The sequence below is a fragment of the Rhineura floridana genome, chromosome 4 (genome assembly GCF_030035675.1).
Source record: "Rhineura floridana isolate rRhiFlo1 chromosome 4, rRhiFlo1.hap2, whole genome shotgun sequence".
Taxonomy (NCBI): domain Eukaryota; kingdom Metazoa; phylum Chordata; class Lepidosauria; order Squamata; family Rhineuridae; genus Rhineura; species Rhineura floridana.
Genome location: NC_084483.1, coordinates 138,024,224 through 138,037,834, shown reverse-complemented (window position 1 = coordinate 138,037,834; position 13,611 = coordinate 138,024,224). Strand labels below are relative to the sequence as shown.

At 37.3% G+C, this 13,611-nt stretch overlaps 1 protein-coding gene across 1 annotated transcript in view; it reads right to left on the bottom strand.

Annotated features, from left to right (window-relative positions):
• Positions 1-13,611, bottom strand: part of RYR2 (ryanodine receptor 2) — a 725,812-nt gene that overhangs the window by 392,580 nt on the left and 319,621 nt on the right. Inside the window, exons 26-28 of the mRNA XM_061624580.1 lie at positions 12,871-12,966; positions 6,636-6,783; positions 786-994 (exon numbers count right to left, since the gene is read on the bottom strand). Of these exons, the coding sequence (XP_061480564.1) occupies positions 786-994; positions 6,636-6,783; positions 12,871-12,966 (453 nt within the window). The remainder of the gene's footprint in view (positions 1-785; positions 995-6,635; positions 6,784-12,870; positions 12,967-13,611) is intronic.

Below are 13,611 nucleotides of genomic sequence, written 5' to 3'. Positions count from 1 at the left end.
GTTGAGGGAGAAGAAATATCACTTCCCAATTCTAAACACCTCTCCACCTGAGGGCTCCTATTCCAGGCTGTTTGGAACCGTGAAGGAGGACACTCTTAGGGAATGGGGATACACTGCAACACTATACTGCAGGTCTGATTTGTTATAATCGTGAACTTCATTACATAGCTATATATTTTTGCATGTGGACCATCCACAAAGTTTATTATGCTCATGTTTGTTAAAGGCAGCCACTTGCTAAAAGGATTTTTTTAAAAACTGATAAGCTTACTTGAATTGTCTCCTTCACCAGCCCACAGAAAATGGTTAAAATAAAGTAGCATATACTCAAACTGCCTTATTATCCTTATTTCCAACCCTAAATTATTATACACTATAGGAATGGGTAGAAAGTAGATCAGCATCTACTGATAGATGGCTGGATAATTGCCAACAGCTTCTGACACCCAGTTGTTTAACAACAGCAGCAAATGTAAACCCTCCATAGGCTTTTGTAATCTCTGATCTGCAATATCTCAGATTTAGATTAGTATTTGTATATACACACATCATCACCCCAGTGTATGATTTAAGGCTTACAGTAACTAACTGGCTCCTTTCTCAAGTCGCCCTGGGCTCCTTCTGGGAGGAAGGGCAGGATATAAATTTAAAAAATAAATAATAAAGTAAGTCACTATTTTGCAACTTGACCCGACTCTGGATTGTGTACCTCAATATTCTAGTAAAAAACAAAGTAGAACCCACAAGTCTGAAGTCTACCCATGCGTAGATGTATTTATCCTTACCTTGAATCCATCAAACACAAATGCTTGTTCATCTGACCCAAGTTCTTGTTCTGGTTGACACCCTGGCTTGGCCCAACCAACCCTCACGTCTCCTGCCGTCACGGCTTCAAACTCAAAGTACCACTTCCCAGTTTTTACTGCATATGTCTTCTCTGTGCGGAAGATCCTAAACCTTTCCATCATACCACAGAATACTTCTGGTCTTGTAGCTGCAAAGTTTTTTAAAACAAATAATTTATTTTACTTAAATAAAATGTACAACGTATAATAAAATGTACATTTTAAAGTAAACTTAGAAAGATGTGCAGTCTGACAAAAACAAGATTTTACCACAGTAAGAAGTCACCAAGATATGCCACTACTTTCTTCTCAAACAACTCCAGCCTTTGGAGTTAATCTGTGTTATGATTTTGCTGCTTCAGCAGAATTGCAGGCAGACCAAAGTCTATTATACATCTAACTTTGATTTTTTCTCTTTTGTTTCAAACAGTAATCCAATCCACATTCAGAATCCTCCAGCAAAAGGTAACTGGACAGTAGTTCCAGTAGTCATTGTACCCCATCCTAATAACTTATTCTCAGTCACACCAATCTGAAAGGAAGTTCTTAAAACTAAGAGAATAGCAAGTTTTTTATTCTAATGAAATTTGTATGAGTATGTTCTTCAGTCATATATAGGAAGCTAAGATGTAGAAGATGTGGGCATAGTTATGCTTATAATAAAATAGGAACAGTTTGGACCTAGTGTTAAACCATTGTTCAGTGTTATGGGCAAGTTTCCTCAGGCCATTTGCTCATGTACTTGCCCCTCCTGTCTCCTCAGGTGCTATGAGGGGATTGGAAGCATCTGCATCATGGTTTAAACTAACTGCAGTTTGTTATTATGTCCAAATCAGGGATTCTGGTTAGTTTAAACGATGGTTTATCGAAATAAGTCAAGATTCAAAACTACAGTTTGACCTGGTTGGGATTGAATTACAAACTATGCATAATTTAAATCCTGAAGTAGATGCTTCCAATTTCCTTCTCACAGCTGTACTGGAGGGGAAAAAGGGAGAAGCACTTAAGTATGAAGCTCAACCAAGCTTGTTCATTTACTGTTAAACAAGGATTTGGTGTTACATCCATAGGTGTTACATCGTTTACATTTTAGTTATTACTTGTCTGACTTGTAGGTATATTTCATTATCAATTTAACTAGCTATATACAACTTTCACTCAGTCAAGTTTATCTGGGATTAACTGCTTGTCCTGATTGTACTGGTCCCAGTCTTCCTCTTTAAAAAGAAGGGTTAGGCTGCTGGTAAACTGGCCAACAACTTAAGCTGAGAGTTTGTACTTGATCCTTTGCTCACCCTTTGTGAACCTGCCCGATTAATATTTTAATTGCTCATTCACATTTTTGTGTTTTGCCCTTTCTATGGGAGCCATTTTTTTCTTAAGCGTATGTAGCTTAATACTGCCCAGCCCTGTCTGATTGCTTGATACTGAATTAACTGAAACTGAACTGATAGCCTCCTATCTAACTTTGTGCCCTGGTTTCCCTAGTATTTTCATGCCCTGATCCACTTAAAGATGCATATATGCCAGCAAGGCCCTGATATTAGTACGGATGGAATCTTAGGTCCACATGTATTTCCAATGCCCCTCATCCTTAGCTGTCATCTTATTACCAGGTTCCATTGTTTCATATCTACTTTGTCTTCTTGTCTCTGTCCACTGGCTCTAGCACAGAATACTTAGACTGAGAGTACACTAGGCCAGCTTCTGAACAGTTAGCCTCAACTGCAGTGGCCTCTTGCAGTTTGCTTTGACTCTGACTGACCACTAAGCTGTTGGTAAAATCAGTATTGATTCTCCACTTCTCCTGCTTTCCCAAACTGGCTTCTGATAGTTCCCTTTCATTTCTCCCCATCAGCAATCCATTTGCTTTGCAAGAGTATCATTAGGACTGTATCATTAGCTATTTCAACTACTCACACAATTAAGTTATCACCTTTTGACTCTTTCTGACAAACCAGCCCTCACATTTCCTCCTACAGTTTTTCATTCCAGTATGGTTGTGTGACATTTTCTTCTGGAAGTGTTATTTCTAACATAAAACTGATACTTGTACAAAGTGATGTAAACTAAGAATAATCATTTATTTTTAACTCCTGTTTTCCAAAGAAGTAAGTACAACACAAAACACACTGAAGGAAGACAGGGACCACTTCTGGAGTATTTCTGTTATCTAAACCCAGGTTTATCTCCACTCTGCTCCCTTACTATTGTCACCCAATTCTGAGGAGAATACTCTATTGTGGAGGAGGCAAGGGGCTGCTCTTTTTGTCCTCTGAGATCTACTCATCTCCCAAGCAGCATGACTGGTCCCAAAGAAAAAATAGCTGCAAGAAGGTAGGGTGGCACACGCTAGTCTTTCAAGATAGCCAACAGTGGTTTGGCAAGAACTGCCCCTCTCATGCAAACTTCCCTCTTAGGGCATCTGGACTGCAAGTTGAGCACAGTTTCACCGAGTGCCAAAACTCAAGAGTGTGAATAGGCTCCCCCATACAATGAGCTGAAAAGACCTGCAGAGCAGATTATATCCCTTCTCTACCACTGAAGGTCTGTGGAGGCCTGGGGAGGAGAAGAAAAGCTCAAATAAAAGTAACATCAAAAATAAAAAGGCAAAAGAGGCCTTCTCACTACTGTAACCTGTTCTCACAGAGACAAGTTGCAACCCAGATCCCCAACTCTTAGGCAGGGTTGGTCTGGAGAATTCCTAGAAGGAGTTAATTCTTGGTTGGCTCTACCTCTTGCCTGGGTGGGAGGGAATATTCTGAGTAATATTGAATGCCCTCCATCCTTCCTCACAGAAAATCTCATTTCATAAATTCTGGGGTGGTGAGGACAAATGCCCACATGCACAAGCCCTGAGAACTACTGGGGTGGCATTATTTCACATATATGCAGCATTTCAGTCTTCCAACAGTTGGATTTCTGTTGGTTATAGTTCAGACTACACACATACACACACATACACACACACACACAAATGCTTCATTGTTTAAATAAATCTGACCCCGTTCCATTTCTTCTGTAGACTAGTTCAACATTTACTTTTTATCCTATTTTGTATATTTTGCTCTCATGGAATTCCATTTTAGCTTAACAAAACATGAACAGAAGAAAGGGACAGCCTCTTTAAATATGTTTTCCACTCTGTGAAATAATCCATTTGTAATTTATACATATACATCCATGGCTTATCCTTCTTGTCTCAATTTTTATTTATTTAATTAATTTATAATTGAGGATTGATGACTTTGTATAATACATGTTATCTAGCTGTATTAAATAATCACAGATTTCTGATAACAGATCTACATATCAGCAATCAATACATTTATTCTGTTCTTCAGTCTTTTTTGGCAGGGAGGGGACCATCCAAATAGCCTCTTAAAATATCCTATACTTTGCCCAACCATTCTTATGGGGATTTTCTGAAATGTCGCCAACATCAATCTAGCAGTTACTAACATATTAAATACTAATTTCTGTTGGAATTTAAGATAATTTATCTGCTGCTGTTATAGTTATTTTTTAATGTGGCTGAAGTTGGATTTTAATGACTGGCTTTTCTTTTAATTACCTAATTTGATATTGAGTTTTAGATTGGTTTTACTTTTCTGTTCTAAGTCACGCCAATTAGGTCATATGACAAGGTATGATTAGGTCATATGACAAGGTGGGAATACAACCAACAAATAAATACATAAAATATAATGTCATTCATATAATTCAATAGGCATCTCATAGGATCTCATAATATTGTACAGCTTGTCAACTTCCCAATCCAATTTAGAACCATTTTCCAGGAAAACATAACTCTTGTACAGTGCCTACACATTAAAATAAACCACATTTCAAATTAGTACTATACCAGCATTAGTTATTATTTATTCTATAAGAGCGCAGTCCTAAACCCCACCCCATGTTGATGACTGAGAAAGTAGGATGCCACACAGTCATCTCTCTGCCTGCCATTTTTAGCAGAGAGGAGCACTACTGGTTGGAGGGGCTTCATCACTGCAAAGGCGCCAGCTTTGCCCAGTTACTCAGGAGCAAACTTCATTGAACTCAAAGTAACTTACTTTTGTGGCCCATGAGAGTTATAGTCCAAAAAATCTGGAGGATACAAAGTTGGTGATACATGGTAACTGGGTAAGTTATAACCCCACACATGAAAAAATAGTTGTATTATGAAATGTTGCTTAGGCAGAAGATATACTACCAAATAACCAAAAAACAAAATAAAAATAGGTCTGAGGTACAGTACTTGTTAATACTAACTAAAGGAGCTAATTAAAAAAACTTGAGAACATTCATATTCCTATACATATAAAATTTGTAAACATTGTCTCCTTTTATTTATTTGTTAAGATGATTTCCTTTCGGAACTAAGATACACTTCTAACTGAATTGAAAACAATTTCCAGTAGCCTAAGAACATTGTCTGAAATGTTAAAAAAATCCAGAAATGTTTTCATACTGCCTAGGTGTGTGTAAAGTTTATATTTATGGTTACTATGGAGTCCACCCTGCCTTGAGCCATCTGGTATGTTCAGAAGATTCTGGTGAGGGGTTCAATTAGTCTAGCTACCAGGCCTTGGCAATGTTTAGAAGCAGTAAAATAGATGTTTCTGAGTATTTCCAAAACCTGGTTCAAAGTAAGACTGACCACTTCTGTCTCTCTCACCTGACAGGAAGTGAAAGACCCTTTCCTTCCAAGTCTGTATAATGCATGGAGAACTTGGGATGGGGAAGGATTTCCATGCTGGGCATCTAGGCAAAGATGATAATCAAAAATATTTGTTTTCATCACCTCCACTTGGCAACACATTTGTGGAACCCTATGATAAGCAATGCTGTGAGTTTTTTAAAGTTTTTTTTATAATTACAATTTGTCCAGGTTAAGATTCCTCTCACTAGTTCTTCTGTATTCCTCTATTAAATTTATACAGCAATTAAATTAACAGGCCTAAATCCAACAGTTTATATAGCATTTTAGACCAATCAAGGGGTTTTACATTCATAATCATCCAACTAACATGTTCTGTCAGCACAAAGACTAGCCTTTGCACAATAGAACTTCCTCTCCTCTCCCCACACATGCCCCGTGCCCTCCCCAAATCTACTCCAGAGAGTTGGGGGAACCCTAGAACAGATTTAGGGGGTGCTTGGAGGGAGGAGAGAGAGGAAGTTCCATTGTGCAAGCAGGAATCCTTGCACTGATGGAATTCGTTGATCAGATGCTGTCCATAGTCTTCTTTTCAACTACCCTTGTCAGGTCAAGATGCTTATTTCCACACTGCATATAGAGAGGTCTGGCAAAGAGATAATGGTTTGCCATGACTGATTTAAGATCTGACAGCTATGGGTATAATCCTGCCCCACTTACCTGGGAGTAAGCCCCATTTAATTCAGTAGGACTTACTTCTGAGTAGACATAGTTAACATCCTAAACCATTATGCAATACCAGCTTTAATGGAACATTCCTAAGTTCTGCTAGTATGTACTATATTTAATTTCACAAATATTTTATAAACATTGTGAGTTGTTATGTGCCTTCAAGTCGATCACGACTTATTATTATATTAGATTTATTAGTCGCCCATCTGGCTGGTTATCTGGCGACCCTATGAATCAGTGACTCCAATAGCATTGGTCATGAACAACTCTGTTCAGATCTTGTAAGTTCAGGTCTGTGGCTTCCTTTACGGAATCAATCAAAAGTTGTGTAGTCTTAATAAAAACACATGTATTATTAGTCTAATGTACTTATTAAAAGAGCAACATTTCAATACCATAGTCTTGATCAGGAGCCTCAAGGTTATAACCATAGCCAATGAGGGTACGAACTGCTTCCCGGAGACTATCTTTGTTTGATTTCTTAGTGCGATCATCTAGAAGTGTATAAGGCACAAGACGAGGGTTTCTACGGTTTTTCACATCCTGTAGAAAGGTAAGAGATATTAATTATAAAGGCAAGTTTTAACAGATTTTATAGGATTTTTTTGAAAAAAGGGTAATAGAATATAAGAATTGAACCAAAACATCTAATATTTAGACAAAAAACAATTAATCGCTACAGTGAACACTATAATTAAAAATGTGCTACTTCTGTAAATATCCCAAGTATATACATGTAATATATATGTAATATATGCTTACTTTTGAAGCAGCTTCTCACAAGGTATTTCATACTTAGACCCAGATATCTGAGCACAATAAATATGTATATGCCATCAGAAAGAAAAGGTGGATGTACATACAAACTGCATTTTTTCTCTTCAAAATATGCACAACTGGGAAAAGATTGAACCACTTGCAAAAAATTTAAAGGGAGAAATAATTAGATTCTCTATTTTTGAAGTTTGATGTCTGAACCAAAGTCCAAAAAACGTTTCATGAGGAGCAGTCCTTATATATTGTAGCAGTAGAAGAGCTACAGCAGAGGAGCAGCAGAACTATTATAACTTAGATTACAGTCTGTATGATACTGACAATGCAGCGAAACTAAGCGATGTTAGTCAACCTGCACATACCATCTTATCAGGAGGTCTATTCTGCACAACACAGGAAACGGACCGTTAGTGTTGCAGCACCTACCCTGTGGAATTCCCTCCCCTTAAATATTAGGCAGGCGCCATCTCTGTTATTTTTTAGGCACCTATTAAAGACTTTCCTCTTTCAACAAGCCTTTTAAGTTGAGACCTATCCCAGTCTGCATCTGTGTTGGAATTGCTTTTTAATATTTTTTAAAACCTTTTTTTTAAAACAATATGTCTTTTAACCCTTTTTATTTAAGATGTTTTTAAAGCTTTTAAAACAAATGTTTTTAAAGTTGTTTTGTTTTAATGTATTTTAAGATCTGTTTTTATGATGTTTTAAAGTGTTTTAGTGCTTTTGTTTGCCGCCCTGGGCTCCTGCTGGGAGGAAGGGCGGGATATAAATCAAATAATAAATAAACAAATAAATAAACAAACCTACTGGGTAGGCAAATTATTTAAATAAAAGTAATGTTCTCATTTACTCAGAAAGAGTTCTCTTCACTAAACAATTCTCCATAAGAAAATATCTTTTTAGTGGCTTATACAATAGAACATATAACTATGAGACAAAAATAAAACCCTATTGGCCTATGTTCACTGAATCATTGCACCTGCATATGCCTAAGTATGCTTATCTTACATATTAGAAACTACCCTGCATATTAGAATTAATTGCTTATTTAATGTAAGTGAGTGTGTGTGTGAGTGAATGGAATTCTTTCTAAGTATCAGGCACAGACTGTGAGAGAACAATTGAATGCCAAACTGATAAGATGAGGATGCAGAAGAACAACACAAAACACAATACAATCTGGGCCCCAATGATGGAGGTCAGAAAGAATAAGATGCTCCCCATAACAGTTACACTTATCAATAACAACTGGAGTAGGCTGGCCTCCAAGATTGATAAGCGAAGGAGACTATGTGCCTATACAGCGGAGACTATGTTGTTGTTGATCAATGTATTGTTTTATGACTACTCTTTTGCCTGGTGGGAAACATGTGTGACTTTGCCATTATGCCCACTGAAGACGTCTAAGGAATTTTGGGGTATAAAAGCAACCCAAATCAACAAAATTTCAAAGAACCATCCAGCAGATTTTCCATTGAGACTGTGTGCACATGCCATCATTCCCCAGGCTCTCTTCACACATTTCAGCTCTGACAATTTGAGCTTTAGTGCCTGTTTGTATGAACTGCTTAGGGACTTAATTCAATCCAGTTTAATTAAGGAAATCCTACCTTTCCTCTCACAGACACACATACACAGAGACCAAATCTACATTTCTCTCCCTCCCCCAAGTGCATCTCTCTCAATCACAGCACAGCATATCCCCTTCTTTCAGAAAAGCCCCTCCACGGGTGAAGGGAGTGTCTGTCATTCCCTCCTCTTCCTCCTCCCAAATAATAAAGCATTAAAAAAAAACATGAAGGCCACCAACCTCATGCTCATGGGTGCCAGGTTGCTGTAACAGAATCATGCAACTTATGATCAACCAGATTCACTTTGATCACTTTAAAAACCGTTTCCAATTAGTATGACATAGGGCCCTTTTGTTAGAGGTCAATGGGACAATTTTTTAATTTTTACTTTAGTACATTTGTTCCTAGGGACCTTCAAAGAATACAATGAGACCATATTCCCATGCACCTTCTATGGCTTTGGGCTGAGGACAACAGTGAACCTAGTAAAGTATCTATTTTTGTTTATCTTCATTATACCTGGAAAAGACATAGGCTCACTATGACAAAGTATGAGGAGTTGAGAACTGCTCAAGATCACAGTGTGCCACAAAATGGAGGCACGCCAAGCAAGAGATGCCTTCATCCTAAATCATCTTAAATTGTCAAAAGAAGCACTATTGCTACAAGCAAGCTAGTCATTGTGTCATATGCTACAGCAGATGGAACATGATGCAGATTCACCAACTAGCCAGAATCTCTAATTTCATAATGAATCTAACCCTAGTCACATTTTGTTGTGTGAATTACGAAGCCTAGGAGATGAACATTCCCATTTACATTAGATATATCCATTAAATTCAATGTGAGACAATCATAATGCACGATGAGCATCTAGATCAGTGGTTCTTAAACTTTTCCACTGCCAGCACCCCTTGGATTTCCAAAATATGCTCTCGCACCCCCTGAAAAAATATTTTTTATTTAATTTTAGTTTTATTTTATTTAAATGTGTGTTTTAGCCTAACTTAGTTAAGATAAATGACAGTTTTCCAAAATCTTTGAACAACACCTTGCACCCCTAGAAAAAGTGTCTCGCACCCCCGGGGTGCCTGCACCCCAAGTTAAGAACCACTGGTCTAGATGAACATCTGTATCAGCTGCACATTCTTCTTGCTAGATTGGTGTGAAAACTAACAAGAAAGAACCATCCATTTCACATCAGCCCAAGATAAAATACAACCAGTGCTTACACATCCATCCATATTTTTTGACACTCTTGATTTTTGTTATGGGCAGCCATCTTTTATTTTTATTATACTTTTAAGAAGGAAAAAATGAGGCACAAATTGGAACTCATTACTATTTAATTCTATATCACTTTTCAGATACCTATCTTAAATAGTTGAAGGCCTTCTTTCATATGGTACCATCCTGAGAAACTGAAATAGCTAGAAGAGTCAGAAATTATACCTTAATCTTTGTCCCTATATTTGTATTTTATCTTTCATACATAATTTTTGTTTTAACATATTTTTAAAATACCATATATTTTTGCTCTCTAAATTTTCAAGGTAACTTGGAAGTACAAAAAATGTAAATGCTATCCTTACTTCCTCAGACTTAATATTTTATTTTTTAACTGTATGTACCAAACAAACCTTAACTAGTTGAGATGGAAAGTTTTGGTTAAGAGATAAAAAAACAAGCAACAAACATAATAGAAATAAATTATGCATGAATTTCACTAATCACAAGTGCTTTAGATAAACACCATCACAAAACGTGGCGCTATATCAGCACAATAGAGATGCTACAGCAAGTGGTGCAAGTAGATATACCTTCAGAATCAAGTGTGGTTTGGTTGCTTAACAACATCCATTTGCAAGCATAGCTCTAGGCTGGTCTTCCACAATCCTGAATTACCTGATATTGTGGGACTACAACTCCCATCATCCCTGACTATTCACTATGCTAGCTGGGGATTATTAGAGTTGATAGTTCAACAAAATCTGGGGGCTTAGGGTTCAAGAAAGCTGCTTTAGAACATACTTATAAACCAAATGCTTTAAATATGGATTTATTTTGAAAATAACATATGGTACCAAAGTAGCATCAAAGTATTGTTACTATTTATGTGTCATTAAACTTTATATTATCCATTCTTAGGGACAAATGATGATAAGGAGAGACATAATGGTTGGTTTCTGCACTTCTTTATAACATAACATAGTTTTCCCTGTCTCTTATTTGTAAAGGAGTGCATCTATTTATTCTAATGAACTTCTAATTTCTGCATATGGGTTGCTACAATAGATTACGACTCAATAGCTCTGAAAGATAGTGGCTTGAATTCTGAAAACCCATGAGCAGGCCTATCATTGACGGAAAGGAGGGGACCGCAACTTTCAAAAAATACCCATAACCCCTGCAGCTCCCTGAAAGTGTGCTATGGAGGGTTGGGGACCATGTAGAACAGCATGAGAGGTGGTGAAAGAGGTTTCAGAGGCAGAAAGGGAATCAGCAGAAATAACTTTCCCCTTCTTCCATAAGCAGAAACCTCCACTGGATCTAAAACTATTCTATGAATGAAAGGACCCCTTCTGTTCACAGAAGAACAAGTCTGGATCCAAGTCAATAGCTCCTAACAGTGCATAATTAATTTATGTAATTCACTGCCACAAGAAGTGGTGATTGCTATTAAAGGGGTCCAAGTACACTTATTTATTGTGTATACTCACAATTCATATCCCACCTTTCTGCTATACAGCAATCATGGAGGATAAGCCTATTAATCACAAGATATATGGAATCTCTATCTTCAGAATATCGGCAATTGACAGAAAAACACTGCCTTCATATTCTCCTTAGCAGCCTTCCCAGAGGTATCTGAATAGCCAGAACTCTAGACTACATGGTCTTTTGTTTTCATCCAGAAGTGCTCTTATGCTCTTAAATACCATGTAGCTTAATAATGTTTCATGTTTCAACTGATCTCCAGTGAGAATTAACCTCTCACCTACCTAATAATATTTTGAAAATCCAGCCTTACAGGTCACTCTGATTAATCAGTAGACTGGCATAGAGTGTCAGAAAGCAATTGTAAGCATAAGACACAATTAGTAGCCTAACAGTAATGCCAAGACTCCACTCTAGCCCCAGCAGATCAGTATTCTTAGATGATTATGCCAATGTATTGCTCCTACTCCTGAACTACCACCACAGTGTTTGTTTTATAGCTTGCATTAGTTTCCTGTGATAACAAGGGGCTGCACATGCTTGCTCCAGATACTCACCTGGTACTTTCCTACCAAGTTCAGTTTTGCTTTCACTGCTGAACTCTACAGGAAGTGCTGAATAAGTAAAGTTCTAGGAAACTTATTTCAAGACTTTTCAACAGAATCTTATAAAAAGAGTAGTCATAACAACATGAAATGTGCAGGAAAGTAACCTTCTCTATGCACAAAAGAAGAGCAAAGTACTCTATAATTGAAAAGAAAAGTAGCTTTTTCCTTTTTCCTATTTTTTACACATACTCAATGACATGAAAATAACCTACAGCATTAACATTTGAATGAAAGACAGAATGTATGGAAGGTACATAGGATCTTGTGGTCCAATCCTGATCCCTAAACCAGGGTTTAGTTATTATGTATAAAATGGACCTTAGTCATAAGTCTGTATCTTCATAATACATTGTTCTCATAGCTTAGCATACAGGTGGATTTTGAAATGTACAGATACAATTAAAGAAAGCTTAGTAATTAATTAAACACATGACATGACCAAGTAGATTAAATCATATTAATTTACTATGCATATTTTGACTTCCACAAAGCTCTATGTTTCATAATTTTAAAATCTTGTAAGTCTCTATTAACTCAAATACAATCTAAAAGACAACACACCCTCCCATAAAGGGACACTGTCAAGTATTTTCATTAAGTTCAGAATTTATTTTGTGTTGGATCCAATGATGCTGTTCTGCATATAGAAGGGGTCCTTCCATGAATGCAAAGGGCTTTGATACAGCAAAGCTCTTGCTACTGAAAGGGAGAGTTGATTTTCACTGATTCCCCCTCCCCCTTATCGATTCCTATGCTGTTCGGGGGGGTCCCTCAATCCTCCAAAGCAGATTTTTAGGGGTACAGGAGGGAGTGGGTATCGTTGGAAATCACCTCTTTCCCTTCCATTAGCAGATGCTGGAGCACCCTTTTGGTGGGCAGAACTCGGCTCATGGATCTAGCACTTTACCACTGCAAACCAATGTACTTAAAAGAAGTTGCTCCTTACTTACAGTACTTACTTGGTTGTGATCCCTGTCATCAATGATGTCAGCACAATTCTGTGAAGAGGGTATATTAAATAACGTGTGGTCCTTCTGCTGGCTGGCTGGTTGGCTCTGCAGCAGCAGAATAAAAATACTGTGTACAATCATGCATAAACAGTGGCTATTACTCTTGAAAGGTATCTTGGAAAGAAGTGGTGGATTCCAAAGAAGAAAATAAGAACATTCTGAAGGGATTTCCTGAATAGATTCTAACAATAAAAATGAGTATTAATCTGGGTATAAACTACTTGACAGTATCCCTTTAATTTTTAGCATGTAAAGGAATAAAAATTCAGTAAAGCATCTGGTCCATCATTTATGAGAGGGTAAAATTAGATACTGAGAGGGACACAGATTTGCCACTGCTCCATAACTCTTTTACTCTCTTCCTCATAATATCTTTTTTAACACATGACATGACACGGCAAGAATGCCCTGCATATTGCCCAGTCCCTGCCTGACTTCATCAACTGCCACTGCAATTATGCCACATCATGTCACATATTTGTTAAACTAGATAAAAAAGAGGAGATATCTATCTCTGCCCTAAAGAGTTTTTTTTAAGTTATTCAATGCAAATTCCTTGCACTGAAAGCTTATTCCATAAGATGATTTCATCTCCCAATAGATAAAGAGCTATATATCAAAGCACTTCAAGCCATCATAATACCTTACTCGGTACTGTAACATCTCACAGTATAATCCAAGGATGCAAAT